Here is a 13,387-nt window from a genome sequence, read left to right on the forward strand (position 1 = left end):
GCATCTTCAGGTTGTTCGCCTACCATGATGCAGAAATGCAAGGAGACTGGAGTCATGGGCTGCTTCTGACATGATGGGTGCTTCTTAAACGGCACCACCCTGATTATGTATCCTTGTTTGGGCTAACACCTTAGGGAGAGCTCAGTGGATGAGTTTGGCTCATGGTCATGGTCCGCCTGATAGGGACTCCATGATGTATGTCAAAATTGTAAAGCCTTTTGTAACCCACCCCATTTTAAGCAATCACCAGTCTCTTCTGTGTCACAGCTGTCTCGCTCCCCACTTGACATCCACATGTTATAGGCAGCCCCACTGCTATATTTTGGGGGTCAGGAAGGAACATTCTCCCAGGTCAAACTGGAGATGCTGGGCAGAGATGGGAGAAGTTTGCCTTCTCCTTTAGCACGCTGATTGATTCACAAGCTTGCATAGGCTGGAACTACATAGGACTATGTACAGTCTACACCAAAAGAAAGAAAAGGAAAAAATCTGTGTAGTGATAGTCAGGCTTGAGGGAGGATGAGGCTTCAATCAGAGTAATTGCTTGGAAGGTGAGCCTCTTCACAAGCCCAGGAATATCAAATCCCTGTGACCCAATCCAGAGTGAGAGGCCAGGTTTACTGGGACAACAGCCTATAGAGAAGTAAGAGAGGGGTGTGTGTTAGAGTTCAGTTCTTCCCTGGAGGCCTTTGAAGGAGATCTGATCAGCAACTACAGCATGACAAAGGGTGTCTAACAGCCTTGGGCTGGGAATCAACTGAGAGTCCCTTACCTGGAAGTAAGTAGGAAGGAAAGGGACCAGTTTAACTAGATGTGTCAGGGAACTTGTTTTTAAGTGCTTGGATCTGACTGCATGGTTCTTGTTGTTCCTGGGGGTTTTACTTGAAAAGAAGCAGTTGTTGATGCCTCTATAGTTTTCCTGATCTTCCAGTTATTAATAAATCCTTGTTGTTGTCACTCCTTATTGGGTCCTGGCCTAGTCACATGCTCCTGAAGGTCTAAGACCACAAGCCTTTTTGTAGGGAGGGGTTTTCCACTTACTCTCCCTTGGACGAGTAAATTCCCTTGGAAGGGTTAATCTGCTCATATAAAAAAGTAGATGGTGGCACCCGGGACTCCTCACAGCTAGAACAGCAGTTTTGTATCCACACACCCTCTTTTGATCATTACAATCGGTTCCAAGAAAAACAGATTTCTTTACTTGCCCAGAATCACAGAGCACACATGTAGCCTTCCAGAAGGGTAGCTGTGGCACACAGCCCTGCCCATTCACCCTGCAAAGAAGCACCATTCACTTCCTCTCTGCTTCCGGAAACTGTCTAGAATAAACCTGGTGGGAGCAGCGTTGCTCAAGCACAGGGGAGGGGCTGTGTGTGCTAGCTGGGCAGTGGAGTGAGGAAAGGGCCACCAAATATAGAACTTACGAACCATCCCATGACTGGTGGAACAGCAGCCACAAGGAACAGAGAAGTTGTCCCCCAGGTTCTAGTTAGCATCAGCTGGAAAAAGAAAAAATTGAATAAGGAGGGCAGCAGCGTTTATTATCTAATATCTACCTCTGTGTCCAGACTCATGAAGCCCAAGGCGAAACCTTCACATTCAAACTTGTTAATGATCTCAGGCAGCATAAGCGGAGTGAAGGAAATGTGGACGGCAGCAGCGCCACCTGCAGGGATGACCTGGAAGCAAACAAGTTCCGTTTGTTACGTTTTCTTTTTACTCTAGCTGCTTTGTGTTCTTATCCTCATTTTATCATGGAAGTGTGTGTGTGTTACATATGTTGTCTTGCACAAGTTGTCTTGTGATGGGGCCAAGTGTACCTCTCTTGGGAGGCTGTTCCAGGTCTGGGCGCCATCCACAACTGGAAAAGCCCCCAGCCCGAGTGACCATCCACCCTACCTCCAATGGAGGGTGGACTGGAAGGAGGGCTTCCACCACAAAGTGAAATTCTCAGGCAGGCTCATGTAGGGAGGCAATTCTTGAGATATTCTGGCCCCAGCCTGGTTAGGGTTGCAAAGGCCCAAATCTGCACCTTGAACTGAGCTGAGAAGCACATTGGTAACCAGAAAAGCTGGTAGAGGATTGGTGTAATACAGGGATTCTGAACCTTGGGTCCGGTGTTCCCTCTAACAGAGATTCCCACATGTTGTTGACTACAACTCCCAGAATCCCCAGACAAAGGCCACTGCAGCTGGGAATGTGGGGAATTGCAGTCAACAACATCTGGGAATCCCTGTTACAGGGAAGACTGCTTGGGTCCCAAGTGTTGTTGGACTACTACAACTCCCATCATTCCCTGCCACAATGACCAAAGGCCACTGTGGCAGGAGATTATAGGAGCTGTAGTCCAACAACATTCGGGGACCCAAGTTTGAGAACCCCTAGGAGAGTCTGATCAGATCAAGCAGCTCCAGTCAGCAGACTGGCAGTTGCACACGGAACCAACTGAAGCTGCCAGACAGCTCTTCCAATGCAGCCGCCCAGCTCCCCTCCCCCCGAGTATATCTGGTGTCCTCCTTGGGCAAGAGTGGTAGCCCACAGCAGAAAAACCCAGACTTACAATTTGTTTGGGAGTTATGCAGAAGGGGTAGTCTGAGGGCACCCCCTCATGTGGACGAATGACCACAGAGATTATTTTCCTTGGGGTGGGTGGTCGGAAGGAATCGCTGTCACTTGTTTCGTCGCTTTCCAAAATTGGGTCCAGGCTCTACGGTCATGAAATACGCGAGAGGTTAAGAATTCAGAGCAAAGAAACTATGCAGAGCAATACTTTACTCAGCATAATTTTTTATAAAGGGGGGGGATATTTTAAACACACACACACACAAAATGCTTGGCAGGGAGGTACATCCTATATAATAAAAGGCTACGTGAGTGGCCGTGGCTTTGGAACGTTGGGGATCTGCGTCCCTGCCTCCCTGGGCTGTTCTGGGCCTGCGCTTCGCGCAGGCCCAGAAGAGCCCAAGGGACACAGGACCTCAGACACCAGTGTCCCACTGCCACGGGCGGCCATTAGCCGGTGTGTGGCGGCGGGGGAAAGTGAGCTGCGGCACGGGGAAAAGTGAAAAGCTGCGGGGGAAAGTGAGCTGCGGCATGAGCTGCGGCACGGCGAGAGGAGGCCGAGACAACCAGAAGCGGCCGCCCTGAAAAAGGCGAGGGCAATGGCGGCGGGGGAAGACCGAGACGGGGGACAGGGAAGCTGGGCGAGGTGGCGGCGAAGCCGCCAACGAGGCCCCCGCCCGCTCACAGCCGCTGCCACCGCCTGCTCACCCGCCCTCCCAGCTGCCCAAAATCACCTTCCCCGCTCCCCCCAAAAAAAGATTAAGGGCCAAAATGGCCCATGAGAAGGTCGCCGCCCCCGCCTATCGCCCTCCCATCTGTCGAAGACCATCTTACCCGCTCCAGCCCGAGGGAAAAGAGAGGAGCTCACGAGCAGAGCTCCTCTCTGTGCTAAGTCACTGCTCAAACTGCCGCTATGGACGCAAAGGACGCCTATTGCGTCCATTGCGACAGTATGGGCAGCAGCTTAACACAGAGAATAGCTCTGTTTCCGAGTTCCTCTCTTCTCCTTCGGGCTGGAGCGGGTAAGGTGGGCTCCGGCAGCTGGGTGCGCAGGAGGGCGATAGGCGGGGGCGGCCACCTTCTCATGGGCCATTTTGGCCATTATTCATCCACCCCCCCCCCAAAAAAAAGTAAAAGCAAAATAAGGAAGAACAAAAACAGAGACAACAACAAAACAAAAAACAAAAAGAGAGAGGGGACAAGGGGGGGGGAAGAGACAGAAAGAGAGAGAGAGAGACAAAAAGACGGGATAGAAAGCTAGCGCCCGTTATCATAACGGGCTTAAAAATACTAGTTCTGTATAATTTCCCTTGTTGAGAATAGGGTCACGCTCTGGCAAGTTTTGGATCACTTTTAAGCACCCACAAATCTCCCTCTATTTTTAAAAAAAGATATTATATTATTTCATTTTTTTCAGTGAGCAATGAAAAATTGAATGCAGTTCTGTCATTAATATTTTCAGACCTGCCTCAAAAGGCTCAGAGAGGCTAACAATGGTTTAGGGAGAGATATCCAGTTTCCAACATCTATATATTTAATTCTCCGGGGTGTGCCTTGGAATGTGCGTCCCAGCGGCCAGCTGATTGGCTGGGCGGTGGAGGTGCCTGATTGGCTGAAGTGCACCCAGGAGGATTGGTTGCCGTGGTGGCAGCAGGCTGGCCACGGAGGCCAGAGGCGGCGGCAGGCCCAGCCTGGCCGCGGAGGCAGGGCCCAGGAGGGGGGAAAGAAAGTGGGGGGGGCAGAAGTGGCGGTGGGGAGGAGACGCGGCTGGGCCCGCACGGGCTGGCCATGGTTAGGAAGCGGAGACTGAGGCAGAAGGTGTGGGGGAGGAGGTAACCGCCAGCCCCAAAGAGTGCAGAGATGCTCTGTGCAGGGTCGGCTAGTTCTATCATATTTGACATGACCCCAGATAGAATTCTGGAGGGAGCTGTGCAGAAGAGGAGGCAAGGTTAGAGGGCTCTGCCATTCAGAAGGATTGCTTCCCGGTGGCTGGGTCACTGTGACGATGTAGCTTCAAGGGCCTAGAAGCAATTTCAAAGGAACGCACAGTAACACAATAGTGATTATTCCTTCTGCTGAACTGAGAATGAAACAGGAAGTAGACAGGAAGGAGGGGAAAATCTCAAGAGAACAGCACATTACAATCACCAGGGGCAGAGCAAAAGGCTCTGTCCCTCATTCCCCCCCCACAGGCTCAACAACTGGGTTTTCTTCCCAAGATTGAGCCCAGCCAGTCAGGAATCATGTAGCAAGCATGGCAACATCACATCACCAATCAGATTTGGCTATGTGGCAACATCACTGAGGGCAAGCAAAGCCAGCTGAGAATTAAGGGAATGTGATGAAGAAAGTATTGACCTCACTTGGAATAGTTATCACGGAAGTAAGGGAACACATCCCTGTTGTGGAGGCTACGATATGACTGCAAAAGCCCATATATTGCAACTGAAGTAAATTAGAATTGAGAGGTACATTTATGTTAAATTGCTCATGCTTGTGCTGTTGCATAGCTACCATCAGCATGGATCATACAAGGGACCTTCCTGCTGGAGAACACCTCAAAGGCCACAGTGAATGGTTTACTTACTTGGTTGTCCTTGTGAGATGTTAGTGAGGCGGAACATGAGGTTTGAGATGTTTTATCCTCAGGCGTTTCAATGTCCCAGATTTTAATCTCATTGCCATCTAAGTCTTTAATTGGAAAAGGAGGACCATAGAACACCAAGAGATCTACCAGTTTGTCATCATCTTTATCCTGGTTATAACTTTCCCAGTCCATACGGATGTCTGAATCCAAAAGGAAAACAAAACCAGCTCAGGGATGCCAGAAATTTATAACCAAGTGTGAGGTCATACATGCATGTTTTTTATTTTGTTTAATTTTAATTTTATTTTATTTTATTTTATGGATTTCTATACCAACCCAAACCAAAGTCTCGGGGCAGTTCACAATAATAAAACAATATAAATAAATAAAACATTAAAATCAATTAAAACTTTAAAAGCTGCCTAAAATCAGAACAATTTACAATATTTAAAATTACAAAAGCTAAAAGGCCTGGTTAAAAAAATGAGTCTTCAAAGATCTTCTAAAAACCGCTAGAGATGTTTAGCACTTAGTGACTGTAACACAAAGCGATGACTGTGAGGCAACAATCACAGGCTCAACACCACATGCCCAAAGCACCCACATTCCCTCAAACACAGTACTTCTCACTGAAGGCTGTGTGGATTCACAAAATTTTCAGTCTTGCTGCATAGAGGTTTGGATTGGATGCAGAATTCAGCATACTAAGAATATAACTTTGCTTTGGGACTTAAAAAAAAAGAAAGCAAGTTTCTAGTTCTTGAAGCTATGAAGATAGTATCAAAGGTGTGTAGGCAATACTTGGAAAGATCTTAGAAGCCACAGGGAAAGGAAGCACAGCATGTTCTCAGTATACCATTAGCCCACACCTTTAACTGCTGTTACTACTAGTAGTACTAGTAGTAGGGAACCTACCACTACTATGAATATTTATACGGCTTTTCAACAAAAGTTCCCAAAGTGTTTTATGTAGAGAAACAAATAAAGATGAATCCCTGTCCCCAAAGGGCTAACAATCTAAAAAGAAACATAAGACAGACACCAGCAACAGCCACTAGAGGGATGCTGTGCTGGGGCTGGATAGTGCCAGTTGCTCTCCCCCTGCTCAATAAAGAGAACCGCCACTTTTAAAAGGTGCCTCTTTGCTCAGTTAGCAGGGGAACTGATAACTCACTGGGTAAATTCCAAAGTGCTAGAATCCTCCCTTGTGGATCCTCTATCGCCCTACAAGCAAGCAGCTCTGTCAAAAGACCAGAAGCCTCTTCCTGGAACGGCTACTATGCCTCTTTCTTCCCTTCCTGACATAGTACAACCATCAGCCTTACTTACCAAAGGGGGTGGGGTTGTTGAGCCGGATATAGCGTGAAACTGTGTCTCCTCCAGAAATGTGGGCCCCAAACCTGGGAAGGAAAAACTGCTCATTTGGGTGTGCATGCATGAATTCAGTGCTAATGGTTGCTTTCTTGTTAAAAAGTGGAGAAAAGGGTGAAATGGGGCTCGTCAACAGAACAAAGTTGAGGAAGCAAAACAATAACTAAGGACACGGCTACTCTGCAGGCCTGGATGAGCCATCGTTCCCTCGCCACAGGAACCCTGAGGACCACAGTTGCATGATGAAAGGGGCCAGGGATCTCCAAAGGACAATTTGTACATTCTGCATATCCTACTGAAAGGAGCTCAACTTTTCATGACTGAACTTTTCATGACTGAAATGGCAACATATCACTCCACGGGGGAGGAGAGAAGAACATAAGAAGATCAGACCAAAAGTCCATTGTCCAGTATCCTGCTTCCCACAGTGGCCAGCCTCTAGGAAGCCTAGAAGGGAGGCAACCATGCTTTCTCACTGTTCTGTGGCATGTTGCCTGTGAACATGGAGTTTCAGTTTAGTTATCACAGCCAACAGCCATCAATCATCATGAAAAGAACATCAACACATCCTGTGGCAGTGAATTCCAAAGATTAATGGGATTGGGGAGCTAAGGCAGAAGCACAGGCATGTCTATGGTGTTGGAAGGAAGTAGGATGAAGAACCCTGGGTAAATAGTGTCTCTTCTACCAGGAATGATGTAGTGCTGTCATATTCTGCCACCTTGGACACACCCACCTTGGCTCACACCTACCTGCAGCACAGCCAGATATGGAGCAAGCAATGGCACCAGCCAATAGGGCATTCGTTCATATGGAACCTGCAGAGTAGCCCCAAGGCAGATATTGCCTGAACTTAATTCAGAGTTCCCAACAGCCTTACCAGGAGCCGCTGGGTTGTACCTGATGATCGGGATTGGCATCGGATGGTTGGGTCCCGTCAGCTGAAGGAAGATCGGGCAGCCTTTCACAGACATGTGCATGGGAATCAACACGGGGTCTGATTCTCCAACCTATAACAACATTATCTTTCATAAACAATGATCCTGACTGCTAAAATGGCCTTAGAGACAAATTGATTTTGCAGATGAGTGCTTTATTGCAAATGACCAATCAGCTTCAAACCCACACAGAGGCACAGACGGCCAGGACTTCTGTGTAGATGGGGAGGAGGAGTTTGTCATGCCACAGAACTGCAGGAATGTGATAAGCTCTCCCCCAAACCCACCTTTTCTGTGAAGCCTCTGGCATAGCCCATGAGCCCTACTGTAACAAAATCCAGATATCTGTAATGGGAATAAGCGTGTCTTCGTCCCCTCCTTATCTCTGCCTCCATTTCCGTCTTCTTCCTCCATTGTCTACTCTGCATTGATTTTAGATGGTAAGTTCTGCATGACAGGAACCTGCCCTCTTGCTCTGTGTAAAGTGCCTCGCACACTGACGGTGCTGCATTAACAACAATCTTAGGTTTTGCACTGGCCAACCCTGCCTCTCCTGTGCAGGTCTTAAAGGTACAGGAGCCCTGGCCTCGGTGGCCCTTGGACACCAGATGCAATTGCAGCATTCGGAATGCCTGCCGGAGGGCTGTCAAGGGCAGCGGGTCTTCTCTGACCGCAGCATCCACTCTGTGATTGAGTGAGATGGGCTCCCTCCTTGTCAGTGCTGTGGAGCCAGCTGAAGACTCACATTTTGCATCTAGAATTCACTGTTTTGTAAAGGAAGCTCCTGGGATCCCCTTGGCTTTTGTTTTCTGGTGGCTGTACTTATTCTGTTTCTCTGCTTTCCCTGTGTTGGAAATTCTCTGTGGTGAGAGAATCCCTTTCTCATTATAGCAGAGTGCACAAAGGCACAACACAGCGGATTTAGTTAGGCATGCGTGTATGCTAAGAGTAAAGTAACTTGGAGCCAATTCATAGTTTCAAATCAATATAAAAGGCATTTATTAAGGAACTCCATTCTAGATAGGAAAGTGAGGAGTTAGGATCTCTAATCTATCTATCTAGCTGGATGCAGATGGATTCTGCATCTTCTCTGCACATGTGGTGCAGGGAGAGAGGTTTGCCATGTTGCAAGGTAGGCGGGCAGGTAGGGAAGAGAGAGAGGGAAAGGAAGTTGATCCCTAAGAGTAGCAATCTACATTTCAAAGGGATAGTATCAGAGCATTGGAGAAGGGATGACCCTTTAGCCCTCTGACTCACTAGTCTGTCCTCCACTGTCTGAGACAAAGAGACAGCTCAAAGTCCTTTAACTTCCAAAACCCGGCACTTTTGTTTTAATGAACTATTGTCAGTCATTTCTGAGGAAAAAGCAGAATATACTCCTTCTAAATTAATCAGCTAACTAACCCTGCTTTACTCCATTCTAAACCGCCTTGGGGTTATCTTTTTAACGAAAGGCGGTATATAAATGCAAAAATAAATAAATAAAATAAAAAAACTCTTCAATTCAGGTCACAAAGGACTGTGCAAAGTCTCCTCCCAAGTTCAGGCCAAGCCCTAATAAATCATAGGGAATCTTGTCCTTTTGGTGAGTCATCCAGACATCAAGATACAAGTTTAGTGTGCGCAAACCCTGAAGAGAGAGAGACCTCCCCATACCAAGGCCAAGGTTCCAATCATTGGACCACCTTGGCTAGATTAGTACGTAGGAATATAGGAAGCTGACTTTATACCAAATCACACTATCTGTCCATCTAGCTCTGCATGGTCTGCACGGACTGGAAGCAGATCTCCAAGGTTTCAGGCAGGAATCTTTCCTAGCCCTACCTAGAGATGGCAGGGAGTGTCCCTGTAGCCTTCTGCATGCAAGAAGATACTGCCCCGTTCCCTAAAGGGAACAGCTTACAGCAGGCAGTGCTCACACTCCATAACCCATCCAAATGCAAAGCAGGGCAGATTCAGCTTAGTAAAAGGGACCATTCATGCTCACTACCACAAGACCAGCTCTCCTCTCCTCCAACGTGTCACCTACCTTGCAGTCAAGAATGTCGTGGTATTCACCCCACATGTTGTTATAGGCTGTTATTTCAACAACAAGCTCCTGGAAGGCTTTCAGGATTCCTGAAGAGGGATGCACATGGAAAGCCGCTCCCTTCCCTTGAGAAAGCATGGTTGCTCGGAAGGCTGAAAGAGCAGAGCAGAAACAGCAATGCTCTCATTCAGCTCCACCTCATATTCATATTCACTTCATATCCATGCATCAGAGATCTTCTTGCTAGACTGCATTCAGTTGTGTTTTGCATTTTCATCCACGAATTGTTGTTGTTGTTGTTATCAACATTTTATATCCTGCTCTTCCTCCAAGGAGCCCAGAGCGGTGTACTACATACTTTAGTTTCTCATCACAACAACAACAACAAGTAGGTTAGGCTGAGAGAGAAGTGACTGGCCCAGAGTCACCCAGCAAGTATCATGGCTAAATGGGGAGTTGAACTTGGGTCTCCCTGAGTTCTGCACTCAAGTCTAGCACTCTAACCACTACACCACGCTGGCTCTGAAATCCCACCCCACACACACAAGCTTCCTGATTATGAAAATAAGAAGGGGAGGGAAGCTAGACTTGGCCTACCTGATTGTTTTCTCTTCACAATCTGTCTCGTTATCCGTCTAGCTTTTTCCGCCACTGTGTTGAGGGAGCTTGGGAAGGAAAGGCCTCAGTAAGAATTCGGAAAGCTGCACAGATTAAGCACACACTTAAGATTTCCTGTTTCTAGACGTTTGTAGATTTGAGTGACAAGCTAGAAGTCATTTTAAGAGTGTGTTGATACCCAGGGGCTGGGACTCTCCAAAACATATGCAAGTTTTGCCACTCAGGGCAAATAAGAACTTGGGGCAGAATTTTCAGAAGGGAAAAGGTATATGCGGGCGGGGCAGAGTTCACCTGCCCCCACTCACACCAAGACTTTGGAAAGGACTGGAGGAGACTGGAGGATTCCCACAGCTGCTTCTTGTCCAAAGAAAAGAAAGTAGGAAGGTCCCAGTCATGGCATTCCAACCTGCTCATAGTGTGAGGTTTAGTTTGACCCCAAGACAGATTTATGAGTTATTTTCAGTTTCATTGTTTATTTAAAATATTTATACCCCGCCCCTCCAAAACAATACTGCTTGGGGCGGCTCACAACATTAATAAAATAGATACAATGCAAAATAAAAGACTAATAAAGTTAAACAAATTAAAAGAGCAGGCTAAAACCACATTTAAAATTACAATTTTATTTTAAAAGTTTCAAATTAAAAGTGATTAATAAAAAACTATAAACTGAGAACTATAAAAACTAAAGAACCTACCAGATATAAGCAGCAGATAAAACATTAAAAAGCCCCTTTTAAAAGATGTGTTTTAAATTGTTTTTTAAACACACTTTTTCTCCCCATTTCCATTTTCATTCACCTGACCAGACTTAGGGAAGTCACAATCATTCAGACTTGTCATCTTTACAGTGGTTATAATACCAGCTTTCCTTACACAATAATCTTGAGGATAAGTCTGGCTTTTATCATCATCATCATCATTTATAAAGTGCCTGAAATAAGTGAGTGCTGCAACACTAAAATAAAACAAAGCATTGGATCTGGATAGTGATGACTTGACAGCCATAAAAAATGGGTTCTGCGCCTGCGCAGGACAACTTCGGGTAGTATTGATTAGCTCCTCGTGATGCCTTTTAACTGCCTCAGCATGAGCCGTGCAGTACCTATACTGGCAGTTAGGCGTCTGTTGTTCAGTTTCTTTCTGACCGTCTATGCGTTAGGACCTCGGAAACTTTGTTGCTCCTCGGAAGATATTTGTTGTTAAACTCAGTATATCGACCTAAAAATAATCCAACCATTCTTAAAACTCAGTGTATCGACCTAAACACAATCCAGCCATTCTTTACTAACCACATGAATGGACATAGTTCGCTTTAAAGGATACATTCATTCACGGACTGATACGAAGCGGCAAGAGATGAACAGGAAACTCAGTCTTTCTAGTTCTGTCCCATTCAGACTTTTCCAGCTCTGTCCCATGTTATCGGGAGCCCGTGGCACTGATCTGTGGCACTGATCAGTATTCATACTTAACCTAATAAATTGGTAACCGAGATCCCTGACGGCCACTGACTCCTTTACTCATGAGTGCACCTCTGAGGGAAAAGACCACCTTTAAATGGTGTGTTCGCTGCAGAGCTAAGCTCCCGTCAACTGACGGCCATCAGCTTTGTCTCCTCTACCTGGGGGAAGAGCACTCCACGACTACTTGCTCGATATGTAAAACATTTTCAAAACAGACCCTGAAGAACAGAGTAGCACGACTAAAGGTTTCTTTAATGGAGGATGCACTTCGCCCGTCTACCTCCTCTTCCCTGCCGAGGGCTGCTCGTACGCAGTCTAAACCCTCGGGCATGGCTCATAGTGCTCCGGGGACCTCCCTGATAGCCCCGCCCCAGTTCTTTCAGGCCAAGTTATGTAAAGGTACAACGACAAAAGGTTATGTCAGAAAGAAAGGTCAATGTATAACCAACATGAAATAGAACACGAAAAGTACATATAGCCACCACTCAACCTGAAGTGAGTGAAAAAGAGTCCAATAGTTCAAGTCAGTCTATAAAAGCAAGTAAGAATTTATCATCCTCAGACTGTTGATGGCAGGTATGGATGGTAGAAAATATGGTCCCCAGAGAGTAGACAGGGGCATCAAGCAGGGTGGGCCGAGATGTCCTGACTCCAGCATCCAGAAGCCTTCACAATATGTGAACCAATGCTCCGTTCTGTGATGCTGGGGTCAAGAACATCTCCATGGGACATACTCTGTGGGACATACCACAGCTCGTAAATCACCTGGGAAGGGAGCACCCCTGTCTAGTCCTGGGAAAGCACCTTTTGCAGCACTCTCCTACCGAATGCCTCTTGTGTTGAAGCATAAGTGTCCATCTTGCAATGCTTCATGAATGTCAAAGGATTTTTCCACATGGTGGCCATACAGAGCTCATGAAGTGGAACAGTCGTTGAAAAAGCTGCCAACATAGCCACCGCTCATGTGGAGTGTGCCAGTATACACGTAGGAGGACGCAACTGCTGAGTCTTGTAGGCTAGTGCAGTGCAGGCTTGAATCCACCTGGCAATGGTTGAAGACAATACTGCCTTTCCCATGGAGCCAGGTAAAAATGATACAAACAATGCATCTGTACTTCTGAAGGACGCAGACCATTTTATATACTTTTTGAGAGAGTGACGAACTTTCAACTTATGCCATTGTTTTTTCCTTGGATGCCCTGGGTGTGAACAGAACTAGGGAAGAAATATATCCCGAGACTGATGAAATAGTAACGCTACTTTGGTGCAAATGAATGAATCCGGAATAAGGTGTACCGACTCCTGTTGGAATATGCAGTATGCCCTGTGAACAGACAATGCTTGGAGTTCTGATACCCTTATCGCTGAAGTAATTGCTTTTAAAAATACCAACTTGAAGGATAAGACCCTTATGGAATGGACTGCAACGGCTTGAAGGGATGTGACTGTAGAGCCTTTAACACCGTGTGAGTGCAGTGAGACTCACCGGTGAGACTCACCGTGTGATTCTTGTAAGTCCCAAGAAGGGAAGCGGTGCACTGTATCATCGTCATTTTTATTATTATTATTATTATTATTAATAATAATACTTTGATTTCTATACCATCCTTCCAAAAATGGCTCAGGGAGGTTTACACAGAGAAATAATAAATAAATAAGATGGATCTCTGTCCCCAAAGGGCTCACATTCTAAAAAGAAACACAAGATAGACACCAGCAACAGTCACTGGAAGTACTGTGCTGGGGGTGTATAGGGCCAGTTACTCTCCCCCTACTAAATAAAGAGAATCACCACAGTAAAAGGTGCCTCTTTGCC

General features: G+C 46.5%; 1 protein-coding gene across 3 annotated transcripts in view; it reads right to left on the reverse strand.

The window, feature by feature from the left end:
• Positions 1–13,387, reverse strand: part of DLEC1 (DLEC1 cilia and flagella associated protein) — an 82,811-nt gene that overhangs the window by 21,764 nt on the left and 47,660 nt on the right. For all 3 annotated transcript variants that reach the window (XR_008309617.1, XM_053260283.1, XM_053260282.1), the window contains exons 25-31: positions 10,085–10,152; positions 9,488–9,639; positions 7,421–7,530; positions 6,479–6,549; positions 5,150–5,349; positions 2,561–2,707; positions 1,557–1,679 (exon numbers count right to left, since the gene is read on the reverse strand). Coding sequence is in view for 2 of the 3 variants with exons in the window: in XM_053260283.1 (XP_053116258.1) it covers positions 1,557–1,679; positions 2,561–2,707; positions 5,150–5,349; positions 6,479–6,549; positions 7,421–7,530; positions 9,488–9,639; positions 10,085–10,152 (871 nt within the window). In the remaining variant the exon portion in view is untranslated. The remainder of the gene's footprint in view (positions 1–1,556; positions 1,680–2,560; positions 2,708–5,149; positions 5,350–6,478; positions 6,550–7,420; positions 7,531–9,487; positions 9,640–10,084; positions 10,153–13,387) is intronic.

This window comes from Hemicordylus capensis, chromosome 6 (assembly GCF_027244095.1).
Source record: "Hemicordylus capensis ecotype Gifberg chromosome 6, rHemCap1.1.pri, whole genome shotgun sequence".
In the NCBI taxonomy this organism is placed as follows: Eukaryota; Metazoa; Chordata; class Lepidosauria; order Squamata; family Cordylidae; genus Hemicordylus; species Hemicordylus capensis.